The sequence below is a fragment of the Pituophis catenifer genome, unplaced genomic scaffold (assembly GCF_029215685.1).
Source record: "Pituophis catenifer annectens isolate HBS135680 unplaced genomic scaffold, rPitCat1.0.hap2 SCAF_9, whole genome shotgun sequence".
NCBI classification, from domain to species: domain Eukaryota; kingdom Metazoa; phylum Chordata; class Lepidosauria; order Squamata; family Colubridae; genus Pituophis; species Pituophis catenifer.
The window spans coordinates 5,526,541-5,540,459 of record NW_027256889.1 but is presented as its reverse complement, the minus strand read 5'-3'; the positions used below and the strand labels follow the sequence as shown (position 1 = coordinate 5,540,459).

At 51.6% G+C, this 13,919-nt stretch overlaps 1 protein-coding gene across 2 annotated transcripts in view; it reads right to left on the bottom strand.

Moving 5' to 3' along the window:
• The window catches only part of CIC (capicua transcriptional repressor), a 46,662-nt gene extending 43,581 nt beyond the window's left edge, over positions 1 to 3,081 (bottom strand). For both annotated transcript variants that reach the window (XM_070949442.1, XM_070949443.1), the window contains exon 1: positions 516 to 3,081. In XM_070949442.1, the coding sequence (XP_070805543.1) occupies positions 516 to 3,075 (2,560 nt within the window). In that variant the 5' untranslated portion in view covers positions 3,076 to 3,081. The remainder of the gene's footprint in view (positions 1 to 515) is intronic.
• Positions 3,082 to 13,919: the final 10,838 nt, after the last annotated feature.

The window sequence follows — 13,919 nt, the reverse complement described above, 5'->3', positions numbered from 1 at the left end:
ACTGGGACTCCTCCAAGTTTCCCCCCCCACCTCACCTGGCCCTGCCTCACCCCGCCCTTCGGAATGGGACAACTTGCCCCGGCCAACTCGCTGCAGCCAACTTGCCATGGGACCATTTAACAATTCAATTTAATTATTTAAAATCAATTAAAGAAAAACGTTTTAAATGTTTTCGTGGTTGTCATTCCCATTTCACGTCGTTCTTCCTTTTTTGCATCCTTTCTTTAACCATCTGTATTCCACCGTTTCTTCGATATTTAGTGCAACTCTTGTCCTGCGGTGAGTTGGCCTGCAGTGAGTTGGGCATGGCAAACTGTCTGCAGCGAATTGTCGTAGAGGGTCCCCCACCCCCCACCCCTTGCCCCAGAGCTACTAAGGCTAAGCAGTTTGGGTTTAACGCTGTTTAATTTTGGGCCCCGGAGGGATGGGAAAAGTGAAATAAACACAGAGAGGGAAAAGCGACGACATCCGAACACAAAACAAAAGAGAATCGAGTAGTAAGCCCCAAAGCTTACCTGTGCCAGGTCTTCCCATGATGATCTCCTTCTTGGGAGTAGGGTGGCCGGTGTATTCTCCGGGCACAAGGAGAGGCAGGAGGGCAGCTGGGGAGGGGTGGAAGGCCACAGGCTGAAAGGGGGAGGACACGCTGAAGACGGGCGGGGCTTGTTCGGGGACAGTTACCACGCTAGGCTGGCTGGAAGGCAGAGTTCGGCCCACATTAATGGGCACCGGCATTTGCAACTGCCCTTTGCCCGACAGGTGTTCCTTGGAGCCGGCTTTCCCCATCCTTGGGCTTCCCCCTCGGCTCTCCAGCGGCTTCTCTGTGAACTTGGAAGGCAACGGGACATCGGGGTTGCGCACAATCACCGGGGAATCTCTCTGCACGGCAGGCACCCTCCTCACCGTGGGGCTCGGGTCGGAGGTCAGTCCAGCTGGCGGGGGCACCAGCAAGAGCGGGGAGGCCTGCTGGGAGCGCGAGGAAAAGGGCCCAGCGCCCGCAGGCGACACGGCCCGGAAGCCAGCAGGGGTGGAAGGGGTAGGGGTGTGGGAAATGGATTCCACCCCCGAGTCGAGACTGTCGTTCTTGTGGAAGTCAGCTGCCGAGCTGGTGCTGCTGTGGTGCGACTCGGCTTTCCGCTTACTGGGACTCATTGGCACGGTGAAGGTAAGGTTGGTCTGAAAGCTGATGCCCGAATGATGGCGCTCCCGGGAGGTGGCGTGGTGCAACATCTCAGGGCTCAGCACGGCACCCCCGACTCCCTTTGGGGTGCTGGCACTCACGTGGCGGCTGCGAGCGGCGGCCCGCTGGATTACGGGCGAGGCATTAATGGGGCTGAAATTGGCTGGACGGAAGCCAAAGAGAGGGGACGGGGAGGGGGAGGGGGCAGGGGAGAAGGGGGACTGATTGGAGACTGGCGAGAAAGATGGGGTGCCTGAACGGGAGCTGCCCAGGGACACCAGCATGACGGCAGCTTCGCACTCGTCAAACTCAAAGCGTGACAAATCTGCAGGAGCCACCAGCCGAGGCCGTGAGTCCCCCCGGGCACTGCTGGCCTCACTGTCCCGTGACGTCTCGTCCCAGTCAAACTCGGCGCTGCCCTCCCGCAAACCACTGGCCCGGCCTTCCGAGAGGCTTTCCATTTCCTTGGTGCGCATGGAGAGATGACGCGAGCAGTAACCCCGCCGTTGAGACTCCTTCATGCAGCCATCCCGTGAGCAGAGTCGCCGCCACTGCTTCCCGTTGAACTTCTTGCGGATGCCATTGGGGGTACACACTACGTCTCCTTTCTTGTACTTCTGCTGGGCGGCAGTGAGGGGCGTACGGGAGCGAGAGGATCCCGGTGTGCTGCACTTATCCACGGACATCACGCTGCTGCTGCGGCTTCCGCTCGCTTCCGGACTCAGCAAAGGCGATCGCTGCTCAGGAAGGCGAGGGAAGGCTGGCGACTTGGGGGGGGACAGGATCTGGGGTGGCACCGCCACGGACTTCTCCTCTGCCCGCACCCCAGCACTGATCTTGGATACTTCGGCGTCTTCGGGCTGCTTGGACTCGGGGCACGAGAGGGCCAGAGCAACTTCCTCTGGCTCTGGCAACGGAGGCATTGCTTCGGGTGGCTTGTTGTCTTCAGAAGGATTGTCACAATGCCATGGGGAGCGCAGAAGGCGCAGGGCCAAGCGGGGCACCCAGGCGGAGTCTTTGCGGCTGGCACTGGCAGTTCCAGGGAGAACCACCGGATTGGTGAATCGCACTTTGTAGGAAGCAGGTTTGACGCTGACTTCCACCACCATGCCTTCCTGGTAAGTGGTCTCCTCGGGGTCCATACAAGCACAGACTGCGGTACCCACAGCCAAAGCTCCAGGGGGAGGGGTAGCGTCCAGCACAATATCCACAGCAGCAGATCCCAGGGCCCCTTCGTAATATGCTGTAACCCGGTCCCCCACAAATTGTACCCCCAAGTCCTGCCCTCGTCTGACCTGCTTCACGATGGCCGGCTGGAAGAGTCCGTCCCGCCGAGCCAGCACCCGCTGGGAACGCAGCTGGCGCAGGTCGTACGCACTGGGGGGCGTTGCCCACATGTTCCCCACCCCCTTGTCGTTCTCGTCTGCGGAGTGCTCACTGGCTGTGTCCGTGCTAGAAGAAGGGCAGCGCCGAGGCTCATCCGCCAAGGTGGCGGCTACGTTCTCGCTGCCGTTTGATTCTTCACCCCCAGGGTACTTCCGGCATGGCGCCCGCGACTTAAAAGTAGCCGTCTTGCGGTTCAAGGAGGCTTCTGTCCCGCAGGCCTCGGCCCCCGCCTGTGTTTCGCCTTCGGACAGTTTGTAGGGGTCATCGTGAGCTCCGGCCAAGTCCCGCAAGCTGGGGTCCATCTGTACTTGCATGCGCCGGGCACCCACAAATGCTGGGGGTTGATCGGGCGCCTCCTCTTCTGCTCCTTCTTCAAGCGCGGGGTTCTCGTCAATGGCGGTCTTGCGCTTCTGAGTTTTGGCCCGGGTGGAGGGTGGAGAGCGGCTGCAGCTGCTGCTACCGGAAGAGGAGGAAGAGGAGGAACTGGCAGCCTTTCTCACTGGTTTCATCTTCCTCCCAGGCTGGGCATAGATTCAGGGAGCTAAGAGGAAACAGACAAGAAGGAGGTTACCGGGCCATCCTCCGTTCTACCACTCCCCTGTAATCGGATTTCTCCAACCATCAACTTAATCCTCCAAACTCAAGAAGTCTGAAATTTTGGTTTTGAAGCAGACTGTCACATGTTTTGAAATGTGAACAAAATAACTTTCCTGCTTGAGCCATAAACTACTCATTAATCAACACGGACTTTCTCGGCTGTTCCTCACTTCTGAGGACTCAATGCCTCTTGGCTGTTGGGCTGTGCTTCCCTTCCCCGTTATTCTCATCCAATTCCTTATCCTGAATTCTCTAACTCCAAACTGTAAGCAGGCCTCTCAATTCCAGCCTGGGAGCTGGAAATAAATAAGCATGGACGTTTTTAACAAGCTGCACATTATATGTATGTACAAAACGACATTATGCAACAATATCTATATGCAGGCATATAGTGATTTTTTTTCTACATTTAAATGTGAACCCATCCTAAAGGGGGAGGGTGGTACTCTAGGCACTTACTCCTGCTGGAACAAGCAAAGAATTAATTTAAAATAAATCTTGGATTTGTATATATAAATAAATATATACGCACACACCACACACACACACACACACACTACAGTTCTATTTTGTTCAACATCAGGAGTTCCAGCACTTTTAACATTAGATCCCAATTCAGAGTCAATGTGATTATAGGAGAGATTACAACTTCCATTGTTAGGTTCAAAATATCCCCATAATGTGGATTTTGTGTCTATCTGAACCGAGCCTTTCTGGTGACAAACCATGACTTATAGGTGAGCATAACATATATGAACCCATCGACTGTAGCTTATTGCATCATGAGTAAAGTAAACCATGGCTTGGTATGAGGTATGAAGCCAATCTTTACCTACATTTTGATTAATGCAAAAAGACCTGAAATGTATATATATATATATATGTTTGTGTGTGTGTGTGTGCATGCATCTAGTTAGGAACAAATGTGATCCTTAACACTGGTGATTCTGCTGAAGGGCATCCCTGGACTTCAATGAAGTCCGAAAGAATAAATTGCTTTTTCCAATATTAATTATATTATAATATACATAAATATTACAGAGTCTGTTTGGTCTAGTGCAGTGATGGCTAACCTTTTTGCCATCGCGTGCCAAAAGCAGGGGGAGCATGGGGGGGTCACGCATGTGCATGCCCACACCCATAATTCAATGCCCCCGCATCCTGCCCCCCCACGCATGCATGCACAACTCCCCCCCACGTGTTCCCCCCACTTCTTACATACGATGGCAAAAAGGCTACTGGTGGGCCCAGAAGGCCCATTTTTTGCCCTCCCCAGGCTCCAAAGGCTTTCTTGGAGCCCGGGGAGGGCGAAAACGGCCTTCCCCACTCCCCCAGAGGCTGGAAATAGCCCGTTTCCCAACTTCCGGTGGGCCCAGAAGGTCCGAAAATCAGCTGGTTGACGCACGTATGCGCCCTAGAGCTGAGCTAGAGCAGCGCTAGCGTTCCCACAGATATGGCTCCACGTGCCACCTGTGGCACGCATACCATAGGTTCGCCATCACGGGTCGAGTGGGTAAGGCACCAGGCTAGAAACTAGAAGGTGAGTTCCAGTCTGACCTTAGGCATGGAAGCTGGCTGGCTGACTTTCAGCTAGTCCCTCTCTCTCACCTCACAGGGTTGTTGTTGCGGGGAAAACAGGAGGAGGAATATGTGTTGGATGTGTTCGTCACCTCAGATTTGTTCAGTCAAGATAATCAAGGCAAGATGCCAATAAACAAACGGGTCAAAACAAGACATTTTCTTAATAAAGCTCATCGACTCGATGCTCTCTTTCATTCCCTACCAACCTTGGCCCAACTGAGAAGATTCTAAATTTTATAGGCTTAAGCTTAGGCAGTATCGGAGGAACTTAATTCATTTCTGATAGTAAATTATGGCAGGGAAGTAAAAACAGAATTGTTTTGGAGGGCTCCCAAATAGTCTTCCTGAATTCCTATCTCTCTTGCTGGCCAGAGAGAGGAGGAGGAGGATGCAAAGGAATGCAGAATGGTTGCAACCCATCCGCTAACTTAGTCAAGTAGAGACGGAGGCCAAATTTCTGTCTTTTTTTCCCCCCCACACCCTACCAAAAGAAAGAACCAAGGTGGGGGGGAGAGTGGGGGAAAGACAGAATCTTCCTGGAGAAAAAGCAGTCTAAGGATCGTCTGTACAATATCCATAACGTTATCGTTTTAAACCCCCTCCTCCTTTCAGCTGTTTGAGAAGAGAAAAGGACCACCAATGTGGGGCCAATGGCTCTGCTAAGCTTCAAATCAGTTCTATGTGTTAATAGTCTTCTTGCACCCCCCACCCCCCACTCTTCCTTGGGTACTGGGCCTGAGCCTTGCCTTTTTGTTAATGCACAGAATTCTGAGTATGCTTAGAGGCATTCTTTCTCCATTACATCACATCTTCTTGGCATCTACTTCAGATTCACTTGCAACTCATCCCCCCGGGAGGAGGTTTGCAAACAATCCAGTCGCGCGGCGTTCCTTGTCACAGGACTCCCCCAGCCCCAAATCCCCATTCCACCATCACTACCACCCCGGGTGAGAAACCTCCGGAAGGGATTTTTCCACAGAGTCCCCCTCTTATCCTTCCTCCCCCAAGTTAGCTTGTGCCATCTTTCCTCCTCCTTCCCCCCCCCACCACTTCTCTTTGAAAAGCCAACCCTCAATCTCCCCCCTCCTCCTCCTCCTGCAGGTGACCTTGCTCACTTCCCCCACTCCCCCCCCACCCTTCATGCTTTCCAAAAGCTGCGATCCTTCTCTTGGATCTTATGGATCCCTCCTCTCTCCCACCCACCCCCCCTCCCCATTCTGCACTTCGGGAAGACCCTCCCATATTATGCAACTCTTGTACTTACCAGCCTCTCGGTCTCACTCCCTGCTACAGGCAGGCAGGCACCGGCCAAGCTTTCCTGTCAATCCCTCTCTCTCTCTCTCTCTCTATCCCATAATAACTGGTATTGGGTCTCAAGCTTGGAACCTTGCCTTCCACGGTGCCATCCCATAATAAACCTGCCTGCGCTCGCTCGCTTCCCCCCCCCCTCTCTCACGCACACACATACAAACAGACATGCAAGCCAGCCCCTGCATTCTGATGGGGGAAAGAGGCAAAGTTGGGGCGCTCCTGGATTCTTCCCCCCCCCTTTTTTTTTTTTTTTTGCAAAGTCCCAGGTCTGCAGGTTCTCTCCGGGGCGAACCATTAAAACTTGGGGGGGGCAAGAAGTGGGGGAATGCCCCGGGGGTCCCAGAGTTGGTACCTCCCCAAACATAATTGGGAGGAGGGAGGGGGAGGACAAATCAATAAAGTTGGCTCTTCCTACTTTGAAGGTTTCCGGGGTGCAGATGTTTCCCTTCTGCAGATCTTCCCCTTCTCCCCTCCCTTGGTTTGCGGGGGGGTGCTAAACTTGGCACCTCCCAGCCCCCTTACCTGAACGATCCCCCTTTTCCAGAGTGCCAAAAGTCTCTCTCCAGGAAATCTTGGAACAGTTCGATTTCTTCCCTCTTCTCCCCCCCCCTTTTCCCCTCCCCCGATGGTCCAGCCCGAGCCCCTCTCGTCCCCTCCGAGCCCCTTTTACTCCAACAGACAAAATGGTGAATGAATCTGGACCAGCTGGAAGAGCCGTCCAATCAGCGCCCACAACTCACTGACAGATTTTCGGCGTAGCCAACGGCTCCTCAGGGCAGGTTTCGCCTGCCCCGCCTCCCGCGACAGGCAGCAAGCGCCGCCTATCAGCGCTCCGGAGGGAGGGCCGCGCCGCTCAAAGGGCTCCTGCCCCTCCCTTGAGAGGAACACTTACAGTAACCTGTGAAAAGGCGACTTGGGGAAGGAGGGGAAGGCACTTAACATACAGTAGCCAATAGGAATGAAGAGGTGGAGCCAGAAGGCAAGACTTGTTTACCTGGCGCAGGGCGAACAGGAAGGCACCCTACTCTAAGCCTCATGGGACATGTAGTCCCTTCCAAGGGCTCTCCTCTTTACCTGACTAACTACTCTCCCAGAAAAACTTTAATTCCCAAAAAGTGCCGCGAAACAAGGCTGGGCGAAGGGGAAAGAGACTCTGTAGGGCTTGTAAATTTTGCGCCTTATCCTTCCCTTATCGGGACTGAGGAAAAGACACCAACTCCCATGTTGCACCGGGACACGAAGCCGCCCCGTCTTCGAAACGCTGGGCGCGCAAAGCCTGACGGCCCTAGTAGTCCCGGACCCCCCATCAAGTGTTAAGAGAAGAAACCAGGAAGTTCTCCTAGACGGGCGAACAACTCCCAAGATGCAGCGCGCACCGCTGCTCTTCCAAAGGTGGCGATGCCGGATTAGTTCAGGCGAGCGAAAACCTCCGGGAGCGGCGCTCGACAACAAGGAAAAGTGGAAGAGCGCGAGAGCGAAAAGACTAGCGCACCCGTCATGCTTTGAGGAAACAAGAGCGCCTGGCGAACGAGCCCAAGACGCCGGCGCGCGGCCTCCATGGGAGTTGTAGTCCGCAGCGGCGGCCCCTTCCTTCCGATATCCTGGGGAGTCCCCTTTGGAAAAACTACCGCTCCCGTCAGGCTGTGCAGGTTAATTCGAGTGCGTCCCCTCCCCCCTGCTGGACTGCAAAGTACAACTCCTGAGGTGAAGGAAAGGTAGACTTGGTTCCCCTCAGAGATCCCCTCACTGGAGGGCTCGTTTGAATCCGATTTGCATGTCATTAGCATATTCATCAACTTACCGGGGGGGAGGGGGTCCGCTCTTTGGCCTGTCTTATCCCGGCCGGGCCTCTCGCGCTTCCTCTCAGCAACAGAGGAGCCACCGCCGACAACGCCAGCGACCAATCAGCGGCCGGACCGGGATTTCCCCCCCCCCACATTCCCACGTGGGGATGGGAGAGGCGGGACCTGACAAGCAGCCAATCCTGACCTGGGGCGGCCGAAGCATGAAGTCATCACGCTGTCGTTTGATTGGTCGCCCTTCGCGAAGGCTGGCCACCAATCCGAAGGCTGGCTTCCAAACAGGACAAGAACGGGCGAGGATTCGGGAGTTGAGTGTATTTTGGCAACGTGGAGACGCGGCCAGTTAGGAGTTCGGAGTTAGGCGGTTTCTCGCCTGCGCGGACGTGTGCACTGCAGGCGTTGCATTTTCTCCACCTCTTTTATTTTTCCTTTCTTTATTGCCTAAAGCAGAGGTCTTCAAACTTTTGCAGCTTTAAGACTTGTGGACTTCAACTCCCAGAATTCTCCAGCCAGCATAGCTATGCATAGCTATGCTATGCTGGCTCGAGAATTCTGGGAGTTGAAGTCCACAAGTCTTAAAGCTGCCAAGTTTGGGGACCCCTGGCCTAAAGATACCGGGTGCAGCAGGGCTCTTTCAGTCCGGGGTTGTGCGCATAGGGCAGGGGTGGGCAACTGTGGCCCTTTTACAACCTGTGGACTTCAACTCCCAGAATTCCTGAGACAGCTTGGCTGTCTCAGGAATTCTGGGAGTTGAAGTCCACAGGTTGTAAAAGGGCCACAGTTGCCTACCCCGGCATAGGGTGATTGTGGCAAAAACGTTGCCCGAAAGGCGGTGTGTCTGGGCCCTGCCCTGCCCTGCCCTAACAGGAGTGGCCCATGCAGAGAAAGTTGCACGCGGGACTTTGGAAGACAAACGCAATTCTCACGAAGTTCTGGGACTGGCAGGAAGAGAGAGGGAAAGCTCCAGCCCTTGTGATCTCTATTCACGTTTGAGCTGCGTTCAGATAGAGCAGGGGTGTCCGACCACGGCAACTTTTAAAGACTTGTGGACTTCAACTCCCAGAATTCTCCTTGCTAGCTGGTCTAAAAAAAAAAAAAGTCTTAAAGTCGCCAAGGATGGATGCCCTGGTATAGAGGAATGGATGAATGTTCCCCAGCCAGCAACCATAAGTAAAAGTATTTATATTGGTTGCATTTATATCCCACCTTCAACTCTCAGAATTCTCTATGCTTGCTGGGGAATTCTTGAAGTCTACAAGTCTTAAAGTCGCCAAGGTTGGGCACCCCTAGTCTACTCTAGAGAAATGGATGAATAGGCCCCAGCAACCATAAGTAAAATACTTTTATAGGTTGCGTTTATACCCCCCCTTTCCACTGTCCTTTCCTCAGTCTTCCACCTATTTACAAGTATGCATCCATTTCCTCCAAGATCTGAGCACATTTCATTGATCCTTTCATTTCCATCCTCACAATAACTCTAGGACAGTGTTTCTCAACCTTGGTAGCTTGAAGATGGGGGGGGGACTTCAACTCCCAGAATCCCTCCCATCTTCAAACTTCCAAGGTTGAGAAACACTGCTCTAGGAGGTCGGTTAGGGGAGCAAGTGGGAACTATTTGCAGAGCTACCTTTTGGGGGATATGTGGTTTTCCTTCCATTGCTGATCATCTTAAAATTCTAGCCATAAGTGTGGAAGGCACAGTTTTTTGCTAGAAATGTTGCAAGTGTGTGTGTAATGCAGTGTAACATGGAAAAGAAAGTGATGGGTGTGTTCGATCAAGGCATGGAATTAAGGTGTGGTATAAAGGTGCACCGAAGCCTGATCAGGGATTTTTCCCAAATGTTGGGGGTGTGAGTTGTTGGTGCAACCCTACAACTAGGATATGAGGCTGCTTGTTTCAGACATCGTAGCGCAGTGCCTCTGAGCGTATAGAGTGGCCTATTCCCACCACCACCTCCTTGCCTTAAGGGATCCTATGTAAATCTGACTTGAGGGCAAAGTGCTGCTTAGTATTTGCAGGGAATCTTCTCTGTTGCAAAGAAAGTGCTTTGAAGTTGGGTACAAAGTTCTCAAGTACTGTGCTGTGGAGCTGTGCTTTCCGCAGGTTGTTTTCTGCCCTGTGAAGCAACAGTGAAGGGACGCAGCTCCACAACACAGTCCTTTCGGCACCACGTCCATCTACCCTACTCAGGTGACCCTGAGGACACAGACAAACCTCCAAGCGGCCTCAGCGACTCTCTAAAAGGATGCAAATGACCAGCTGTCTGCAAGGAGAATAAATCCTTCCATTTCTTATCATCCAGTCAGAGTTGATGAAGCTTCAAACGTCTTCAGAGGAAAAAATGCAAAGAAAGCCCAGTTGCCTCTTGAAAAAGCACCTTTGGGACAACCATGACCTGGATGACTGAGAATCTCCATAGACCACGATCCCAGTAGTCAGCAAGGCAGGGAAACATACTCACCGTAGTACATTTTTGGGTGGATTAAGGTGCGGTGCACGTAGAACAAGTATGGAAACAGCTAGACATGGCCAGTCTTTACTAGCTGGAGGCTACATTTTTTGGAAGGGAAGACACTATAATGAGGTAAGTACTGTACATGTAGTAACCGCAACTGGGACGGGAACATTTAAGCAAGGTAGTCATTAACTAAGACATGAGATGATCTTGATTTGCAACTTTTCCTGTTGGCTTCCCCACTGCCTTTGTTTTGTCAGAAGGCAGCTAAGGAGGTTGCAGATGGAGAATACATTATCCTGGGATGCTGAACCATCATAATTGCAAGTCAAGTACCCAGACTGTGAGGAATGCTGCAATGGACGCAAGTGTGAGGACCAGTCAAATGGGGAAGCCAGATTCACTTAGCGACCATGTTACTACCTTAACAACTGCAGTGATTCACTTAACCACCACGGCAAGGAAGGTCGTAAAATTCACTTAACTACTGCCTCACTTAGCAACAGAAACATTGGACTCAGTTGTGATTGTAAATCAAGGACTACCTGTTCACTTTTAAATAAAACCGGTTAGTTAGAAACAAGCCCCAATGCTCATTTTGAGGCAGTGATGGCGAACCTATTCGGCACTGAGTGGCCAAACTGGAACGTACTTGTATGTGTGTGCATGTGCCGGAGTCCCAAAGACCAGCTGGCTGGTATGTGCATGCCTATTTTTTGGCCATTTTTGACTGTTTTGGGGGCCATTTTCAGGCTGTTTTTGGCCTGAAAAACTGCCCCAAAACACCCCGAAAGCTGCCTGTTTTTTGGGCATTTTTTGGGCTGTTTTCAGGCTATTTTCTGGCGCTCTGGCACCCACAAAAACCAGCTGACCGGTGCACATGTGCACGCCAGAAACAAGAAGAGCAGCTGGCAACAGCATGCGTGCCCACAGAGGGGGTGCTGTGTGCCACCTCTGGCATACATGCCATAGCTTTGCCATCACAGCTCTAGGGCCTCGCAGTTTCAACCCCAAGCTGAATTCAAACTCGGGTTTTATTTTCTGGTTGTCCGTTCTGTTTCTTAAGCGTAGGTATTTTGGAAACTTTCCTTGCAAACTGAATTACAGCTGTATGTGCACACCCAAAACTCCTTTGTTCACAAGCCTCTCAGGTGACCAAGAGTCTAGACATGTACAGACTGATCCTGCCCTGTATGCCTTTTGGTTCGGCTTGGCTGCAAACAACGGGGGAGAAAAAATATCATGAAAGATTTGAAAGTATGCGGCGCTTTAAAAACACTGTTGATGCAGTCAGAGCCGATACAGGCAAAAGAAAACTTAAGGATTACTGTGTCCCCGGCTCTGTTAAAAGTTGCTGTTTCGGCTTGCAACAGCGAGTAGCTTTAAGAGGCTGTGCACAGTGTTTATTTAAGAGATATATCACCGGATCATTGTCAATAGGCAAAGGTCAAGATGTATGGTAATAAAAGGCACTTTAAATTTCTTAACAATGAATCGTTTGTATACGCTGTTTGCTGTGTGAAGTCACAGGTTTTTTGTTTTTTTTAATCATGCCACAGTCTGAAAGGTGAGATGGATCCTGGGATGTGGATGTAGACAATACCTGGATCGGTGTAAGATACCTTGCACATGGGGGTGAAATCCAGCAGGTTCTGACAGGTTCTAGAGAACCGGTAGCAGAAATTTTGAGGAGTTCGGAGAACCAGCAAATACCACCTCTGGCTGGCCCCAGAGTGGGGTGGAAATGGAGATTTTGCAGTATCCTTCCCCTGGAGTGGGGAGGGAATGGAGATTTTGCAGTATCCTTCCCCTGGAGTGGGGTGGGAATGGAGATTTTGCAGTATCCTTCCCTTGCCAAGCCACACCACACCACACCACGCCCACCAAGCCACGCCCACAGAACCGGTAGTTAAAAAAAATTGGATTTCACCACTGCTCCAGCATCCTGAGTACCAGTCTTCAATCTTAAATTTGGGAAGTCTGTCCTCTCTTAGTTGAAATCAATGTGTTGATTTTGGGTTGAAATGGAAATTGAGGGGGAATTCATGTTCGCAAATGCCTACAGGTAGCCCTCTCCTTATGACTACAGTTGAGCCAATTTGCCAAGCAAAACAGTTGTTAAATGAGTCATACCCAATTTTACGCCTTTTCTTCTTTTTTTTTTTGGCCACGGTTCCCCCATTCGCTTTCTTTGTCGATCACATGACACCCCCCCCAGATGATGCAACCATTGTTAATTACATGCCGGTTGCCGAGCGCCCAAATTTTAATCAGGCGATCCCAGGGATGCTGCAATGGTCATAAGTGCGAGGACCAGATGTAAGTCACTTTTTTCCAGTGCTGTTGTAACTTTAAGCAGTTGCTAAATGAACAGTTGTAAGTCAAGAGCTTCCTGTAAACAATTTAAAACTTTTGGGGGTGGGGTTTCCCTTGAAATTAGAAGACAATTGAGAGAATTGCTACCAATGCCTGGAAACAATAGCTGCCCCCCATCGGTTCTGGGCCTTGGCAGATGCCCAACCTTGCTGCATTCCAGAACTGGTCCTGCAACATCCTCCCCGTAATTTTTCCAAACAAACTCTATTGATGCTGTAAATGGCCGTCCCGGAATAAAGAATGCAGGCTTTATTTTAGAAACTCGGTTCCATTTATATCATATTTTCCACTTCGCTTTCTTTTGTGATTTTTTTTTGACCTCTCCCCAGCTGGAAGGAGGAGAGGAAAAAAAAAATCTTGCACGTGAAGTCTACAAAGAGGCAGAGGTGGGATTTGTGCCATGTTGAGCCAAGATTCAAATCTTGCCTTCCTTTTATCGGCAAAACAGAATTGTTTTCTCTTCGTGCTCACACTGGCTGAAGGGAAGTTCATGAAAACTATACAGTTGTCACGTCGGGAACCAGCTGTAGTCAAAGCCCAGGGTTTGAGGTTAGGGAATTTAAAAAGACTCTGTGTATTACAAAGCAATCCGGTAGCACCATTTCCTGTTAATGCATTTCATTTAAAAAGCAGAAACTTCTACAGGGTCCGGATTCAGAGAAACAGGCTACGGCCATGATGGCGAACCTATGGCACGCGTGCCAGAGGTGGCACACAGTGCCCTCTCTGATGGCATGCGAGCCGTCACCCTAGTTCAGCTCTGCTGCGCATGAGTCTGTGCCTCCCACCAGCCAGCTGATCTTTGGGTCTCTGCCACGCATGCATGGGTGCATGGTGCATGCAGGGGGCTGCGTCGCAGGTGCAGGGTGCATGTACGGGGGCCACACGAGTATGCATGGGGTGGGGCATGTATGGGGGCATATGCGCAGGACTGGGCGTGTGCGAGTGGTGGCCCCATGTGCAGGGCCTGCTCATGCATTGCATCTTGGAGGTTTGGGCGCACGCAAGTGCATTTAGGCATGCACACCCATGCTTTGGGCACTCGGTCCGGAAAAGGTTGGCCATCGATGGGCTAGACTAAAACGGAGTTGGATAGGAGTCCAGTTCAGCATTTTGTGTGAACCGTCCTTCTGTTATGTAGGAAAGGGGCTTGACCAGAACAGAGAGAGGCTGATCTCTGGGTTACTTTGGGTGAGACCCTCTCAGCCCAACCTACCTTACAAGGTCATC